At 37.1% G+C, this 18,997-nt stretch overlaps 1 protein-coding gene across 1 annotated transcript; it reads left to right on the top strand.

Annotated features, from left to right (window-relative positions):
* Positions 1-6: 6 nt before the first annotated feature.
* Positions 7-17,072, top strand: LOC110446220 (splicing factor 3A subunit 1-like). The gene is made up of 18 exons (XM_021491259.1): positions 7-195; positions 2,771-2,935; positions 3,212-3,234; positions 3,717-3,853; positions 4,015-4,174; positions 4,493-4,646; positions 6,191-6,262; positions 6,441-6,517; positions 7,061-7,162; positions 7,685-7,856; positions 8,396-8,497; positions 10,061-10,233; positions 10,727-10,866; positions 11,273-11,508; positions 11,861-12,084; positions 12,471-12,572; positions 15,279-15,350; positions 15,763-17,072. Exons 1-18 carry the CDS (start codon positions 81-83, stop codon positions 15,862-15,864), a joined length of 2,328 nt encoding a protein of 775 aa, XP_021346934.1. The 5' UTR covers positions 7-80; the 3' UTR covers positions 15,865-17,072.
* The last annotated feature ends 1,925 nt before the right edge of the window (positions 17,073-18,997 follow it).

Genomic DNA, 18,997 nt, shown 5'->3' with positions numbered 1-18,997 from the left:
ACATGCGGCCTTGAACTTTTTCAATAAAGCACCTTGCTTTGCATTGGCGTAGATTTGGAATTAAACCAAATTTACGGACCATGCCGCCCATCGAAAGTACTCCGATGGTGGTTGTGCCAGAGGTAAAATCAAGCGAAGAAGTTGCAGCAGCTAAACCAGTAATTGGAATAATTTACCCACCTCCTGAAGTGAGGAGTATCCTTACAATTGTATGGTAAGACGTTGGTCGGACGTAATGGTACCCCNCATGTTTTATAATCTATTCGTCAGATTTCGGATGATACGTGTAATGTAATCCAATATGGATAGTCAAGTGAAAGGAATTCAGGTCGTTTAGGTACTTCTGAAAGTCGTTTCGGTACTTCTGAAAGTCGTTTAAGTACTTATGGAAAACACATTTTGGTACCAAGTTATAGTCAACGTCACCATTATTTCAATAACTTCCAAGTATAGCGGGACATATATATATATAACATGTATATATAATGTATTAAGAATAATTATTTAAGAATAATAATAAGAAGAAAACACATAACAATAACAATAGGTATTTACATCCAAAATGGAACGCTGTCACACAGCCGAAGACATGATGAGTTTTTTGATAAATTTGATAGTGGAACCCTCATTTTTATGACAAGTTGGTGAATTCCCTCAATGTTGAGTTTCTCCTAAAGAGCTACTCTGATCTACTCAGCTGCTCAGTTAAACTAGAAAGTAAACGTTATATAAACAACCAACTATAAATAACAAATGAGAAATATTTATTAATAAAGGAAGTACCGAAACAACTTAAATACAGGTACCGAAACGACTTACAAAAAGTACCGAAACATCTTCTTTTTAATCAACTTAAAAGAGAAATATACATCATATGTTTGTCAAATTTTAATCAAAATAAAAAATCCTAGTTTCAGTAACAGGTAGTTTCGGTATCTTCAATAATTAGAGAAGAATGTTTCTGAGGTAACTGTTACTTCTTTGTAAAGATTTTTTTTACTGAAGAATCAAGAATTCACATGACACAAAATACGGACAAAGTACACAGTTGAAATGTTAATCCAAGTTCTGGAAATTAATAAGATATATAAGCGGCCTTTGGAAAGTACCGCTATACATCAGAACAGAACCCTAGGCTTGCTACGGAGAAATCTGAAGATTACATATACTTGGATCAAGACACTAGCATACAACGGCCTGGTCAGACCTTTGCTGGAATATGCATCCTCCGTATGGGACTTGCACACCCAGCACAACATCAACAGCATCGAACACATCTAGAGAAGAGCTGCAAGGTATGTCACAAACCGTCATCATTACAAGTCCAGCGTCTCTGATATGCTTGGGTGGAAACCACTACAAGAAAGGAGGAAGGAAGCTAGACTAGTGATGTTATATAAGATTTGACAGAGGTATGGCTGCCATCAGTAAAGAAAACGGATTGCTACCACCAAGACGACTTGCCAGAAACACCAAAAACCAGATCCTTTCAACTCCTTACCTGCAGGACTGATTCAAGAAAGATGTCTTTCTTTCCCAGAACTGTACGTGACTGGAACGCCCTACCACCAGACATCACAGATGCAGCCACACTCTCTGCCTTCAAGGCCAGACTGACGAAGCTTTGAAACCCTTAAAGCTTCTTTTATCCTGTTATTAACCTACAAACTTATTTTAACAGTGTCAGTCCAGTCACATGTGAAACTGTCACATATTGCAGAAGTATATTTTTGTGTACCGACCGTGTGGTCATGTGATTATGACCCTACTATTGTATGTAAAACAAAGAATTACATAAACAAGGTTCATTTGGAAGCAAATTGTGCTCCATATATGCTGACATTTAGTGCCAACACAGAGCTGGAAGCCATTTTGAAAGGCACAGAACCTTCTAAAATTCGGAAATATGCGGGTTTAAAAAAAACAAAAAAAACATCAAAAAGTTTTGGGTTGGGGGTAAAAAGCTAGGGTCGGTCGGAAACCTCAAACAGACATATTTTTTTGTTTGGCCTTATAGAAACAAATGAGTACTGAAATGTACAGGGTAGACCCCAAAAGTTACATTATATCAGAAAAAAACCAGATTTTGTGAAAACAGGAATGAAAGTAGTCTCATGAAGTTTCAATTTTTTCTGTTCACAGTTATATCACGGTATCAACATAAGACACCAGAAAACAACACTTATTCTGAACAGAATGTACATGTCTAGTTTTCAAACAAATGGCCTTGTTTACTTTTAATTACATGTGTACATTAGTGTATATTTTGCAACTTGTTTGCCAAAGTATTAATCCTGGCAACAGGTATGGTCATGATCACTACAAAATACAAAAGTATCATTATCAATTTCCTTATATGTCTTAAATAAATCAACTATTGCCTTCAACTCAAGTCATAAATGAATTCTTTTGGATGTAAAGCTATATGAGAAATTTCTACTCTGTAATCTCTATGGACATGGTTGTCAACCATCGTAATATTGTGACTGAAAGCAGTTGATTGTCTTCATGTTTAGGTTTGATACTGCAGCTTATATAATTAACAGCTCACTGGACTGTTATCACATAAATATAAACTTAAATTAAAGACTATGTAAAAATAATATGTTAACACACTATGGATGGAGACACTTTTAGAACATTCCAGGATGATCATTACACTTGGACAGGTGAGGTGAAATGGTAAGTTATTTTGTTGATTGGATTAATAACTGTCAATATTTCTGTATAGATCTGTCTTTTTTTATTAATCTTTAACCCTGAACTTTAGATATTGTTGATAAGACTGCAAGCTTTGTAGCTAGAAATGGTCCTGAGTTTGAGAGCAGGATTCGTCAGAATGAAGTCAATAATCCAAAGTTCAACTTTTTGAACCCTGCCGACCCTTATCATGCCTACTACCAACACAAAGTGAAGGAGTTTAAGGAAGGCAGAGGTAAGAGAATTCAGATTTTGTTTCTTGTTAATACTAATGTACAGGTATATAAATGATAGTTTAGTAGCAATATCTAGAATTTAAATCAGTATTAATAGTAATGTTGCTGTATAATTAATTACCATTTTTAAACTTTTATGTTGTGATAATGTATTTTGCACATATCAATATGTATGAAAAATATATAATATTGTTTCTATAATCTAATAGTACTTGCCATAAAACTTAACATCAATATTGCAGATATTTAATTATTTATTCTTGATTGTTTTGTAGGACAAGAGCCTGCAGCACCAAAGGTAAATATTTGTAACAACTTGAAAAAAAAATGATATATGTGTTTTGTGTACATGTAAAATATGAGAACATTCCATTTAAACTAATAAAGAAAACCAATTATTTTATATTTAATTTTTAATTTTTAGTATTTAACTACTTTAAAGGCATTGAATCAATTAGAATAGAAAAATAATGTTAACAAATGCTTTTAGAACTGATAGTTCATTGTTAGCCCTAGCATTTTTAAAGTTGGATCTGAAGTAGGAAATGACATTAGTACTGGAATAAAACACTGATCTTTTAAAAAGTTGCCTGGAACAGTTTTGCTTCAGTTTTAAATAGGGATATGGCATCAACAGGAACACTGATAGTGTCTGTAATTTAATGTGCAAAATTTCGAAACATTATCTATGGATTATAAAACTTTTTGTATAAAAAACTCTAGGCAAGTGGTGATTGCGAACATGTTATGTTTATGTATACATTTTGTTTTGTGTGTCAGTTTGGAGGGCAGTTGCCAGGATTACAGAAACCTTTACTGGAGCAGGCCAGGATCATTGATATACCTATCATACCCACAGAGCCACCATCAGAGTTTGAATTTGTCGCTGATCCGCCGTCTATTTCAGCTTTTGATCTGTAAGTGAATTCGTCTTTTCCTAATTCGCCTGTAAACTATTTGACCTGGTGTACTTAGAGTCAGTAAAAATGTGAATTGTTGAAATGGATTACTTTTTACCAAGAAAGGTAATTAACTATTCTGTAAAGTTTAATGTATGTCTTAATATCCTGGTCTACAGGGATGTGGTCAAGTTGACTGCCCAGTTTGTGGCCAGAAATGGACGCCAATTCCTCACCAATCTGATGAACAGGGAGCAAAGGAATTACCAGTTTGACTTTCTCAGACCACAGCACAGTCTCTTTAACTACTTCACCAAGCTTGTGGAGCAGTACACCAAGGTTTGTAGTTTATTTCACCAAACTTTGGAGCAGTTTTTTTTATTTTCAATGATGTACAATAGCATACATACTAACATTTGCTGTGCATCAATAAAGGAATACAACCATGATATAAGAATTGATCCAGGGGTCTGGCCCCACCTCTAGGGACTTAATTTCCTGAGCCATAACTTTAAACCGGTTGGGATATCCACCTCATAGCAATTTACACCATTGCTGGGTATAAAGATCCAGGTGAGCGAAACAGGCCTTTTTCGCCTCTTGTTTCTTTGTACCATACTACACAGCCCAATGACTCATACTGTACATTTTCTCCAGATCCTGATCCCTCCCAAGGACTTGCTTACACAGCTCAAGTCAGAGAGTGATGACTACCACAAAGTGCTCAACCAGGTCAAATACCGCGTGGAGTGGGCCAAGTACCAGGAAAGGGAGCGCAGGAAGGAGGCAGAGGCCATTGAGAGAGAAAGGGGTCAGTAGTTTATAGAAAAATAAACAAGCCTTTCTGTTAGTTATCATAAAATCTGTTCTGCTCCTTTCCCTTGGTAGATAAATACCCTTCTGCTGATAAATTCTAACACAAAAGCTGTGAGAGGTAAAACATACTTGTGAGAGGAATTCATTGAAGTAATTCACTTTGAATTTCGAACATGCCACAGTTATTGGGATGTCAACAGCAACATAAGTGGCTACTCTATGAAAACTCAAAGATCAAATAAACAGCATGTCATCATTTTATCTCTTTGATGCTTAAATGTTTGGTTTTTACGTTAAACACCAACTAAAAATTGTTAACATTTGCCTTCCACAGTGTTAACATGTATTTGTAACCCGAAATCTATCTGATCCAACACCTGTCTATAACCCGAAATCCATCTGATCTAACACCTGTCTATAACCCAAAATCTATCTGATCCAACACTTGTCTATAACCCAAAATCTATCTGATCTAACACCTGTCTATAACCCAAAATATATCTGATACAACATCTGTTTATAACCCGAAATCTATCTGATCCAACACTTGTCCATAACCCAAAATCTATCTGCTCTAACACCTGTCTATAACCAGAAATCTATCTGATCCAACTCCTGTCTATTATCAGAAATCTATCTGATCTAACACCTGTCTATAACCCAAAATATATCTGATACAACATCTGTTTATAACCCGAAATCTATCTGATCCAACACCTGTCTATACCCCGAAATCCATCTGATCCAACACCTGTCTATAACCACCAATCTATCGAATCCAACACCTGTCTATAACCCGAAATCCATCTGATCTAACACCTGTCTATAACCCGAAATCTATCTTATCCAACACCTGTCTATAACCCGAAATCTATATGATCCAACACCTGTCTATAACCCGAAATCCATCTGATCCAACATCTGTCTATAACCCGAAATCTATATGATCCAACACCTGTCTATAACCCGAAATCCATCTGATCTAACACCTGTCTATAACCCAAAATATATCTGATACAACATCTGTTTATAACCCGAAATCTATCTGATCCAACCCCTGTCTATAACCAGACAGAAATCTATCTGATCTAACTTCTGTCTATAACCCGAAATCTATCTGATCTAACACCTGTCTATAACCAGAAATCTATCTGATCCAACCCCTGTCTATAACCCGAAATCCATCTGATCCAACACCTGTCTATAACCAGACAGAAATCTATCTGATCTAACTCCTGTCTATAACCCGAAATCTATCTGATCTAACACCTGTCTATAACCAGAAATCTATCTGATCCAACACCTGTCTATAACCCGAAATCTATCTGATCCAACTCCTGTCTATTATCAGAAATCTATCTGATCTAACACCTGTCTATAACCCAAAATATATCTGATCCAACATCTGTTTATAACCCGAAATCTATCTGATCCAACACCTGTCTATAACACAGCATAATGCTGTAATTCTGTTCATAAACTACTTAGTAAATCCATGTGTTCTGACAGCCTGTCTAATCTAACCATACATTTTTTCAGTGGCCTATGCACAAGTTGACTGGCATGACTTTGTAGTGGTAGAAACAGTGGATTTCCAACCAAGCGAACAAGGTAAGGATGAGTATTTATGATTGGTTTGGGAAAATTATCTTTGAAATCCTAGCTTCATGTCTTCACAATCTTTTCCTTTTATCATCAGCATAAATTTTCTTCAAATCAGTAAAGATACTTGCATCAATTTGCATCTGTTTGTGACAATAATGGCTGAGTGTTGTATCAATTTTCTCAGGTAACCTGCCACCCCCGACCACACCAGCTGAAGTGGGAGCTCGTGTGTTGGCCCAGGAGAGAATAGACAGAGGAGAGGTTAGTCCAGCAATTTTAACACAAATAAGATTTAAAACATAAACAAATCAGTATTTCTGCATATTTCAAATGTCATTTCTTCAGCTTTTGAAATTTTATTTCTGAATTTGTTTTTGATACAAAATATATGGTGATAAACTCAAGATGTAAATAGTTCTGATTATTACAAGTCACATCATTCAGCTAAACAGTAAGGTGTAAACTACCCAAATCATTAAGGGTGATATCAACAGGTTATTACAAAAACTCATATATATGATATCATGTGTTTCAGAATCCTTTGTTAATAAAGGAAAATTAAAACAAAAATTCAAGCTTGTTTCCCATAATATGTTGGTGACAGTATCTTTAAACATTCTAAATTTCTGTTGTATTGGTTATGTTAAGACTTGGTTATGTTCTGTAATACATGTGATACAACATGCCAAAAAAGCATTTTATAAAAGAATAATGAAGAAAATTATAAGTTACAATATATTCTTAGAACTGCAATATATTCTTAGAACTGTAACTCATTACTGTTTTTGCATTATCTGATTTTAGGTAGACGAGGGAGAGGAAATGGAGGTCGAGTCTGATGACGAAGAAGAGGTTGAAATAGAAAAGAATGTTGGAAAGACACGAACAGCAGAAATAGAACTACAGGTAATTATACAGCATAAGGAATTAATTGATGTTCGCTTTGCTGAAAGGTCATTTGTGAATCTCAAGTTTGCATCCAGTTTTATGTACCTCTGACTGAAATAGTTTGCACTGATTTTACATGATTTTCTTCCTACAAAGATGGCTGTTCCTCAGTTTGTTTAAAATGTATTTTGAGCCAGATGAGACTACATGTACAGGGAATGATAAAATTATATCATCTTTGTTTTTTTAACTTAAGTATAAGGATTGTAAATCTTTTCAACATTTATGATTATATTGAACACAGTTCTGTCCAAACATTTTCTCAGTTGAAAAAATGCACATCATTAATTAATAGAAGATTAGTTTTCTTTTCTCTGAGGGGATCCATTCTTCCTTCGTACTGGCTAGTGCAGAGGGAACTGTGTCTGTGTTAGAAAGTAGAGGTATCTACTCAAGATTTTGCTTTCTTGCTTTTTACTTGATGTCCAGCTTGTTGACCATGACTGTTCTATAGCTATATCAATCTGGGTTTTTTTACAGGACATGGACGAGTCTTCATCTGAAGAGGAGGAAGAATTACAGCAGAATATCGCTCTGCCTCGCCCCCCGGCGCCTGCTCCACCCCCTCCACCACCTCCCAGCGAGATACCAGCCCCACCCCTCCCTCCCATGCCAGATCAGGTGGTCGTTAGAAAGGATTATGATCCTAAAGGTAATTGTTACGTATCCTGACATGTACAGTTTGTGTCAGGAAGCTAAGGATTACTACTGTTTGGTCTATATTTTCAGTGAAAGGTGAAGGAATCAGATTTCAAGTACAGTGCAATAGGATTTAATGTTTCTCATATGTTCTAGGTTATGTTAGAAACAAGGGAGATAAGTTTGAGTTTATATAATAGATTTATTGTAAGACTGATAAACAAAAGTTGACCACAGTAATTTTCACTTGGACAGACATAATATATTTATTTGGTACACCATTAAGTTAAGGATACATTCAATTAACTTAAGCAATAATATGACCATGACTAACTTTCTTAATTGGACATATTAAACTCCGTTACAATCATTAGTGAAAGTCACTTTGTTGTTAAAAACAATTTGTAATCGCCGACCATTACAGTAGAACTTGTATGTACATTATAACACGTGTTGCTGTATAGTATGTAAAGTATCATGCATGCTCTAATACATGTAAACTTTGTATACTGTATGTGGATCACATGGTCAATGTTTTTTATCTACTTCCAGCTAAGTCTCTCCCAATAGACGATTTGTCCGACCAATACCTTATTTCTCCTATCACTGGCGAGAAGATTCTTGCCCACAAAGTACAGGAGCACATGAGGATCGGTAAGTATACTTTATATTGACTATAACTGATAAATACCTCATCACACTAGACACATGAGAATGACCGACTCTTATTGATAAATACCTTGACCATTTTCAGGCCAAAGTTTGGCCCCATTCGAAATGGAAAAATAATGTTATCTTTTTTCAGAATCCTCCTAACCCCATATTTTTTTTCAATTTTTGATCTTGTAATCAGATGAAAACGCAGCATCAAACATATAAAATGAAATGATCTCAAGAAGTCGTAACAACTTGTTATAAAAAGTAAACAATAAACAAGGCTGTTTTAGTCTTGAAGATGCTCTTTTGTAAAGAATCAGTTATCAGTATAATTCCAAAAACTTCTGACTGGTTTACTCTCACAATTTTCCTGATTCCAAAACCATAGGCCGACAGGTGCCATCTTGAATTTTTAGAAGTTAAGTTTGTTAGCGCTATTTCTCAGAAATAACTTAATGGAACTTTCTCATATTTAAGATAAAAGGCTCCCCATGGTCCGTATTTATGCACATCAAGTTTTGGGATCGATCGAAAAACTAAAATGGCCGTCAGGCACCATCTTGAACTTTAAGAGTAAAAGATTTTTCAGATTTTTTCTCAGAAATTACTGGAAGGATTTTTCTCAAATTTGATAGGTATGTTCGCCTTGGTCGGTAATTGTACCTTCGAGACTGATTGGATTAACAAAATGCCGGACAGACTGCCATTTGGGATTTTGACAGTGAAGGCTATTTCTCAGGAAGTACTAGAGCGATCTTTCTGATATGTAGGCTTTCCTTGGTCAGTAGCTGTGCTTGTTTACTTTTGAGACTGAGCGAATAAACAACTGGCTGACTGGTGGCCGTCTTGGATTTTGACAGTTTGTTATCACTATTTCTCAGAAAGTACTTGATTTCTCTTTCTCAAATTTGCTATGTAGGTTTTAATTGGTCCTTAATTGTGCATGTTTAATTTGTGACTGATGGAATAAACAAAATGGATAAAGGGTGGCCATCTGAAGTTTTGACAGTTACAATTTGTTATTGCTAATTCTCAGAAAGTAGTGGATGGATCTTCCTCAAATTTGATATGTGTGTAGGTTCCCATTGGTTGTTAGTTGTGGGTGTTTTATTTTGAGAGTGATCATAACAGCAAGATGACTGCAGGAAGAACTTCACAGATCTTTCTCATATTGCAATGATCAGTTCTATTTCTTCCACATTAAGTAGCATACTAGTAAATATGTGAAATGATAAACTCACAGTGAAGGTTGTCTTTCATACACAGCAGTATGAAGTCTAGATCAAGTTACCTCAAGGTGCATTAAAATGATATACATGACTTGATTAGACAGATAAAAGAAGAGAAAAGATCAAACTGACAAAGAACTAATGAAGATGGTACAATGGTGGGTGCCATGATCCCTCTGGGATCTGTTTGATGTTTTCTAATAGAAGCTAAATTAGAGCTAACCCATTGCCACTGTGTCATCAGTATTAAATTGCAGTTCTTATACTTTATATATTGTTATGTGTGAGTATGGGCTGCGTCATGTGTTTCATCCTTAAATTTCTTAATCAGGTTTGTTGGATCCGAAGTGGATTGAGGCACGTAAGAGGACAATCACAGAGAAGAGAGACCAGGAGGAAGTGTTCGCTCCGGGCTCGGCCATCGAGAGCAGTCTGAAAATGTTGGCTGAGAGACGTACTGACATCTTTGGTGCTGGTGTAGAGGAGACCCAGATTGGTAAAAAGGTGAAGAAAATTTCTTTCTGAACTCCAGTGGTATCAATTCATAAAGGTTTATTTTAATTTATGAGAAATGAGTTTTATTGAGAATGGTTTATAATAGACAATTTTACACAGTTTTGGATATATTAGTGTGAAATTTCATTCACAAATAGAGATTGGTGAAATTATGATACAAGTCTTATGTGTTTAAATTACCATTGGTAAAGAATTCTGATGACTTCTTGTTAACTATTAATAACGTAATTCAATGAAAGCTCACTGAAAATTGACTAAACAATTTCTGACAGTGTTAAGTAATATATGTCATTAACACTTGGTCTAGGCGAGAGGACTTATGTTCATGTATGTGAATACTTCTAACAATGTTACTCATCTAAACCAAACTCAGATTTATTAACTTATTTTTTGACTTCAGTTGGAAAGTAAACATAGTTTACCAAACAGCATCCTCCTGACAAGACGACACATGTGACATGTTTGATGGTTTATTTTACAGATTGGTGAGGAGGAGAAGAAAGAGAAGAAGGTTGTGTGGGATGGACACACAGCTTCCATGGAGAAGGTCACACAGAAGGCTCGGGAGAACATCACCATTGAAGAGCAGATCGCCGTCATTCACAAGGTCAAGGGCCTCCTGTACGTATCTATAGTCTTTTCCATCTGTGAATTAGTTTTAAGAGCAATATTGAATATTTGGTCCATCAAGCTGCATTCGAATTTGGCCTGATGACTTATTTAGGCAGACAGCGTTCTCTTCAGACCATTGTAGCTGGATGCAGCATCCAGTTATACAGTCCTAGTGATAGGTTATATTTCTATTTGAAAACAAAGTTATGCCTGAACACCAGGACTTCATTGGCCCTATGTATTCCTGATCGAACATGTTTGCTTTGATAATGTAATTCATCATCACTAAAATATCTTTTCAGTTCAACCTTAAACCAATATAGGCATCTCTACAATTTTCATCATACTATATTCAGCGAGGACAGAAAGAAGGGCATTTCTACATTGTATAAAACTGTTCTGTTTGACCTTGTAGACCAGATGAGGAGAAGGAAAAGATTGGACCAGCCATACCCAAGCAGCCTCCTCCTCCCAAAGCTGCACCACCACCTCCCCCTCCAAAATCCCAGCCCCCACCCCCACAGGTCAAGCCGTCGCCCATGCAGCAGAAAATGCCTCTTCGGCCCCCACAGCAGCACATGCCACAGCCTTTGATGCAGCAGCCACGTGGTGGCCTGATGGTGCTGCCACCCAGGCCACCAATGCCTATGGGTTAGTAAGCAATTCAGTCTTAATGATATATCTCAAACTAAAATGTTGATATATATATATATATATATAGCAGTCCAATGTTAAAAGAGAAAAAAAAAGAAGGAAAAAAAAAGATATTTCTTCAGGTACAATCATTCATGTATCGAAAATAAGAATAAATACCTTCATAGAAAAAATTACAAAATGTTAGATCCTGTTTATATGCTGGCTGATGATAGTATTAAACATTGCCATTAGAGTTAAACCTAATCTACCAGCAGATCAAGGTTCTAATACGTTGAAATGTTCCGATCACTGTCCAGACTTTTAAGTTGTAGCCGTTTTACAATGTGTTATGTTTTTTTATGAACAGGAATCCACCCACAGATGCACATGCCACAACATATGATGCCCGGCCCCCATGGTCCTCCCCATCCCCCAAATTACCCTCCGTCTCTGATGGGCAACAGACCCCCTGGTCCCCCACACAAGAGTCATCATCCACCCCCGCCCTCTATGGACGATGAACCTATGTCAAAAAAACAGAAAACAGAGGACCAGCTCATTCCAGAGGTGGAATTCCTCAAGAGAAACAAGGTAGGCTGCTGTTGGTGAACCTGGTCTCCTGACTTGTTCCTGAGTGTCAGTGTTTACTGTATTGATATTCTATAGAGATGGCCGGTAAAACTGTGTGAAATGTAATTAGTTGACCTTCTGATAGAGAATCAGTTACAGATATTGATTATTACCAGTGATAACATGAAATCTAAAGCTTGCAGATTTGTTCCAGAAATAACATTGCAGAACTTTGTCTCAACAAGAATTAAGGTCAACACCAGGGCTCATCAGCTGATCTCTTTCTTTCAAATCATTTTAAACAATTTTGAAATGTATGTAAAGTGTTGCTTTTTTCTCATGCTATTTTGTATGCTTTTTTCCCTGTTATTCCTGTCCTAACTACCCTTGACTTGTGTGTACTGCAGGGTCCAGTCACCTTTAAAGTGGTCATTCCAAAGGTCACAGACAAGGCAGAATGGAAGTTGAATGGACAGACACTGTCCTTCACACTTCCCCTCACCGACACGGTATGTATGATGGTCAAACTTAACTTGATACCTTGGTCAAACTTTATCAAATACACTCTTTAAGCCTTATCATTTACAAAAACCAGACTGTACAGAAAGGTATGGATGGAAAGGTATTGCAGATTTAATGTATGGGTGGTAGGGTAATTCAGATTCTACAGGGTGGTAGGGTAATTCAGATTCTACAGGGTGGTAGGGTAAGTTTGACTACAGACGTACATGGGTGGTAGGGTAAGTTTGACTACAGATGTACATGGGTGGTAGGGTAATTCAGATTCTACAGGGTGGTAGGGTAAGTTTGACTACAGACGTACATGGGTGGTAGGGTAATTCAGATTCTACAGGGTGGTAGGGTAAGTTTGACTACAGACGTACATGGGTGGTAGGGTAATTCAGATTCTACAGGGTGGTAGGGTAAGTTTGACTACAGACGTACATGGGTGGTAGGGTAATTCAGATTCTACAGGGTGGTAGGGTAAGTTTGACTACAGACGTACATGGGTGGTAGGGTAATTCAGATTCTACAGGGTGGTAGGGTAAGTTTGACTACAGACGTACATGGGTGGTAGGGTAATTCAGATTCTACAGGGTGGTAGGGTAAGTTTGACTACAGACGTACATGGGTGGTAGGGTAATTCAGATTCTACAGGGTGGTAGGGTAAGTTTGACTACAGACGTACATGGGTGGTAGGGTAATTCAGATTCTACAGGGTGGTAGGGTAAGTTTGACTACAGACGTACATGGGTGGTAGGGTAATTCAGATTCTACAGGGTGGTAGGGTAAGTTTGACTACAGACGTACATGGGTGGTAGGGTAATTCAGATTCTACAGGGTGGTAGGGTAAGTTTGACTACAGACGTACATGGGTGGTAGGGTAATTCAGATTCTACAGGGTGGTAGGGTAAGTTTGACTACAGACGTACATGGGTGGTAGGGTAATTCAGATTCTACAGGGTGGTAGGGTAAGTTTGACTACAGACGTACATGGGTGGTAGGGTAATTCAGATTCTACAGGGTGGTAGGGTAAGTTTGACTACAGACGTACATGGGTGGTAGGGTAATTCAGATTCTACAGGGTGGTAGGGTAAGTTTGACTACAGACGTACATGGGTGGTAGGGTAATTCAGATTCTACAGGGTGGTAGGGTAAGTTTGACTACAGACGTACATGGGTGGTAGGGTAATTCAGATTCTACAGGGTGGTAGGGTAAGTTTGACTACAGACGTACATGGGTGGTAGGGTAATTCAGATTCTACAGGGTGGTAGGGTAAGTTTGACTACAGACGTACATGGGTGGTAGGGTAATTCAGATTCTACAGGGTGGTAGGGTAAGTTTGACTACAGACGTACATGGGTGGTAGGGTAATTCAGATTCTACAGGGTGGTAGGGTAAGTTTGACTACAGACGTACATGGGTGGTAGGGTAATTCAGATTCTACAGGGTGGTAGGGTAAGTTTGACTACAGATGTACATGGGTGGTAGGGTAATTCAGATTCTACAGGGTGGTAGGGTAAGTTTGACTACAGATGTACATGGGTGGTAGGGTAATTCAGATTCTACAGGGTGGTAGGGTAAGTTTGACTACAGACGTACATGGGTGGTAGGGTAATTCAGATTCTACAGGGTGGTAGGGCAAGTTTGACTACAGACGTACATTCGAGTTAGGTTAATCCACTCTACGGAAATATGTAGGAGGTAGGATTATCCAGATTCTTTAGAAATGTAAGGGTGGAGAAATAACTGAAACTAGATGAATATATATTGATGGTAATGTAATCTAGACTGTAAAAACATATGGGTGGTATAGGCTAATTAAAAATCTACAGAAATATTCAGGATAGAGCAGACTCTGTACATTACAGGCTATAGATTTTGACAACTTTTTTTACCACTTACACCACATGTATGGTTAAAACTCACAAATCCTATTGATAAAAGATACTTTAGATATTACATGGTATTCATGCTTCCTTTAAAATCAAATCAGCTAAAAGATACATACTGTATACCGGAAATACAATTCCTGCATTTTAACTTTCACCTTTTACCCCCTGAGGGTGAATTTATTCTGACAGCGAACTTTAAAACACAGCATATTGAGTAAGTCATTACATGTGAATGCTGAGATGAACATTTGGCGGGTATGGAATTTAACCCTTTCAACACTGTAAACCATTATGAACTCATCCATATCAATGCATGGTAGAGTCTACTAAAGGTACATAGGGGTGAAAGGGTGAAATTTGACTGGGTGAAACTTTCCTGGTATACAATACGTAAATTTTAATAGAGAAGGAATCCTACTTAAGCTTACAGTAACACTTCTACGTAAAAAATGTTGAAAATATATCAATTGCATTTATACTTTATTAAAACCCTTTCACCCCTATGTAACTTTAGTAGACTCTACTATGCATTGATATGGATGAGTCCATTATGGTCTGCAGTGGTGAAAGGGTGAAAGTGAATTGGAATACTGTACATGCTGTAATAGTGCTCACATCTTGAATTCAAGTTTCTTCAAACACTAGTTTCTATAATTATTAAAAACTGGTATTGATACGTTTTTTCTAATGATGCGTAGTATCATTTAGGGTTTAAATCTGCATCTGGAGTAAAAAGGAACTGGCGAAAACAAGTTCATTACACATGTATATTGACAGGTTTACGTCACCTTCACACTGTTATAATGATTTGTTTTCAGATTTCTGTAATGAAAGCCAAACTGAACGAGAGTCTGGGACTCCCGGCGGGAAAACAGAAGTTGCAGCACGAGGTAGACTTTGTGGCAATTAAATTGAATGAAATATTTCTAAACAGCTGCAAACATGGGTTACATATCCTAGTGATGATAATTTCATGCTATTGCATTTGAAAGCAGTGATAAAGATATTACTATGAGAAATTCCTGTAATCCTGCATGTTATTGATTACTCTAGCCCTAACTCCTGATTCATGCAACTTAAAAATTGTAACCAGTTTGCTAGTATAAGAATGTGCTTTTATAATTCAAGTACTGTATATTTACACAATATATATATCATAATGATGATTGAGTTTTATATTAGGATCTAAATGTAAAAAAAAACATTGATGCAATAAAGGCAATGTCGTAACTTTTCACAGCAGATTCAAACTTTCTGACTTTAATAACATTTTATGAAATATGATTTTGTTTTAATCAACAGGGAATTTTCATGAAAGACTCCAACTCGCTGGCTTACTACAATTTCATGAAAGGCGCGACTGTTCAGCTACAACTGAAGGAAAGAGGAGGACGTAAGAAGTAGAAACCTGACCATCTACAGCAGAACTGTTTACAGACCGTAGTGGCAGTAATGAAAGAGAATCATTATCCATATAGTTTTCATGAAAAATTGAGTAAGCTGTTGTGTCAGCAACAAAGACAGAAGATAGAACTGTAGGTTTGTGTTGTGTTTGAGTTTGCTTGTAGACCTATAGCAACGTCACTCCAGGTACATTATGTAAATATTTCTTTATTTGCAATTAATTCAAACACAATTTATCCAAGTTGACACATTACAAGTCAAATGTAAATACTCATTGTAAACCAAAGCTTAATTCATTCAGTTCATAAAATAGAAAGGTTATGGGACAGATTCCTTTATCACAGGTAAAGCATGTGTTTGGGAGGTAAATGATAATTCCAGTGGTTGACCCCAACCCATTAACAGTAGATAAAGGAATCCAATCCCTGTCTCCCACCCCTTATCACTGTGCTAAATCTCTACCTGGCTATCGGAGCCAGACACAAAGATGTCCTCCTGTTGTATATAATATACCTTATCTTTTACTTTTGCTTTGGTTAAATAGGGAATGGTGATTGTTCAGTTATTTCTGAGAATGCAGTTGAAATATTATGATCAGGTCCTCGCAACCTTATCTCACCTTTGAACTCAGATGCAAAATTGTATTTTTGTATGGAATTCAGACTTATAGGTACATAAGAAGGCACAGTGTCCCATTCAAAAAATGGAACACAGCAATGTCAATTTGACCTTTCCCTCAATTACCAAAATGCAGGTTTCCAGGCATCATCATATTCTTGTAGGGAGATAATACTTGGTACGCATGTGCATTATAATGAAGCAGTGGCTGGTGAACCAGTATGGGGTCACTACATGGTGAACCAGTATGGGGTCACTGCATGGTGAACCAGTATGGGGTCACTGCATGGTGAACCAGTATGGGGTCACTGCATGGTGAACCAGTATGGGGTCACTGTAACTTCGGTTCTTTATTTTGTCATATAAAAGTTGGTTGCAGGGTTAAATTATTCACAAACTCAAAAGGTAGCTAGTAGTTTTATTCCTGATAATGTTGTATAAACAAATTTGTTTGCATCAAAAGCTTTGTTGATTTGTTTAAACTGAATGTCACAGACGCAACTAGAAGTATCTTGCACATATCTTATATATATTTGATGTCATTATGTCATTGTTTATATCATGATGTTGTATATAAATAAAATAATTGAAATGTATTATGTTGTTACAATTTTATATATATTTAGAAATTCACTTTTTTATAACTTAGAAAAAAGCCAGTGTTGTCAGAAGTAATTAGAGGTTGGGGTTTGGTGAGGATCCAGAGGGGGCTGTCCAGGGTGATCCCTCTCCGCTACTTCTGTCTAGGTTTCATCCGGAGTTCTTTCCCATGAACTATTAGCATTTGTAATTTAATTCTTAAATGTTCCACTTGTTTATAGATTCATGTTAAAGTTGTTTTCCTTCGTATGTGTGACATATAATACATGATAGACTTCATCATGATGGGTGAGACAGGTGTTGTTGTTGTCTATGTAAGAACACATATAAACACTCTAGTTGGAGGTTTCTATTTTATTGAGTGCTAGGTTGGTTTCCTATGTATTATTGTCCCTATGGCTGTACATAACATATTTTTGTTAGAATAATGACTGTCCATGATGAATACATTTCTCCTATCAACAAGCTCTTAATCATGAAATAGAAAGGAAATAACTTTACAATGCATATTTCAAATTCTTGAAAGATGAACAAGTTAAAAATTGACAGAATTTTCACAACTTTGACCCATGTGACCTTTAAGGAATAACAATGATTATTTTTGGAGTGATATGGAAAAGGCTGCGATTTGCATTAAATGCTCAAGGACAATTAAAAAATAAAATAATCAACTTTGCACAGTAATTTCATTGCCAAGCAAATACCCAGCCAAAACTGTTAAAAAATGACCTCATCACTTTCTATGTCTTCTAATTTTACACGTATGATACAAAGTTTCCTTAAATTAATTCCCTTGACTTTTTTTAGCTCACCTGGCCCAAAGAGCGAAGTGAGCTTATGGCATGGTGCGGCGTCCGGCGTCCGTCCGGCGTCAACATTTTACTTTTAACAACTTCTTCTGAATAACCAAGAGGCCCAGGCTGACGATATTTTGCCAGTATCATGCTGGGATGAAGGGCTACCAATTTTGTTCAAATAAACAACCTTAACCCCCCATCAAGGTTACAGGGGTCAAATATGTTAAAATCTTCAAACAACTTCTCAATAACTAAAAGGCCCAGGGTACTGATATTGGGCCCGTAGCATGCTGGGATGAAGGGCTACCAAGTTTGTTCAAATGAATGACCTTGACCAACTTTCAAGGTCACAAGGGTCAAATGTCTTAAAATCTTCAAACAACTTCTTCTCAATAACCAAAAGGCCCAGGGTACTGATATTGGGCCTGTAGCATGCTGGGATGAAGGGCTACCAAGTTTGTTCAAATGAATGACCTTGACCCACTTTCAAGGTCACTGGTGTCAGATGTCTTTAAAATCTTCAAACAACTTCTTCTCAATAACCAAAAGGCCCAGGGTACTGATATTGGGCCTGTAGCATGCTGGGATGAAGGGCTACCAAGTTTGTTCAAATGAATGACCTTGACCCACTTTCAAGGTCATTGGGGTCAGATGTCTTTAAAATCTTCAAACAACTTCTTCTCAATAACCAAAAGGCCCAGGGTACTGATATTGGGCCTGTAGCATGCTGGGATGAAGGGCTACCAAGTTTGTTCAAATGAATGACCTTGACCAACTTTCAAGGTCACAAGGGTCAAATGTCTTTAAATCTTCAAGCAACTTCTTCTCAATAACCAAAAGGCCCAGGGTACTGATATTTGGCCTGTAGCATGCTGGGATGAAGGGCTACCAAGTTTGTTCAAATAAACGACCTTAACCCACTTTCAAGGTTACAGGGGTCAAATATGTTAAAGTCTTCAAACAACTTCTTCTCAATAACGAAAAGGCCCAGGGTACTGATATTAGGCCTGTAGCATGCTGGGATGAAGGTCTACCAAGTTTGTTCAACTGACTGACCTTGACCACCTTGCAAGGTCACAAGGGTCAAATGTCCTTAAATCTTCAAGCAACTTCTTCTC

Source organism: Mizuhopecten yessoensis, unplaced genomic scaffold (assembly GCF_002113885.1).
Source record: "Mizuhopecten yessoensis strain PY_sf001 unplaced genomic scaffold, ASM211388v2 scaffold2641, whole genome shotgun sequence".
In the NCBI taxonomy this organism is placed as follows: domain Eukaryota; kingdom Metazoa; phylum Mollusca; class Bivalvia; order Pectinida; family Pectinidae; genus Mizuhopecten; species Mizuhopecten yessoensis.
The sequence above is the reverse complement of the archived record's forward strand: the minus strand, read 5'-3'. Positions and strand labels throughout refer to the sequence as shown.

Coding starts and splice junctions, on each gene's coding strand:
- LOC110446220 (XM_021491259.1), top strand. CDS start 81: ATGCCGCCCATCGAAAGTACTCCGATGGTGGTTGTGCCAGAGGTAAAA. Junction 3,235..3,716: donor AAGAGCCTGCAGCACCAAAG/GTAAATATTTGT, acceptor TTTGTGTGTCAG/TTTGGAGGGCAGTTGCCAGG. Junction 4,175..4,492: donor TTGTGGAGCAGTACACCAAG/GTTTGTAGTTTA, acceptor CATTTTCTCCAG/ATCCTGATCCCTCCCAAGGA.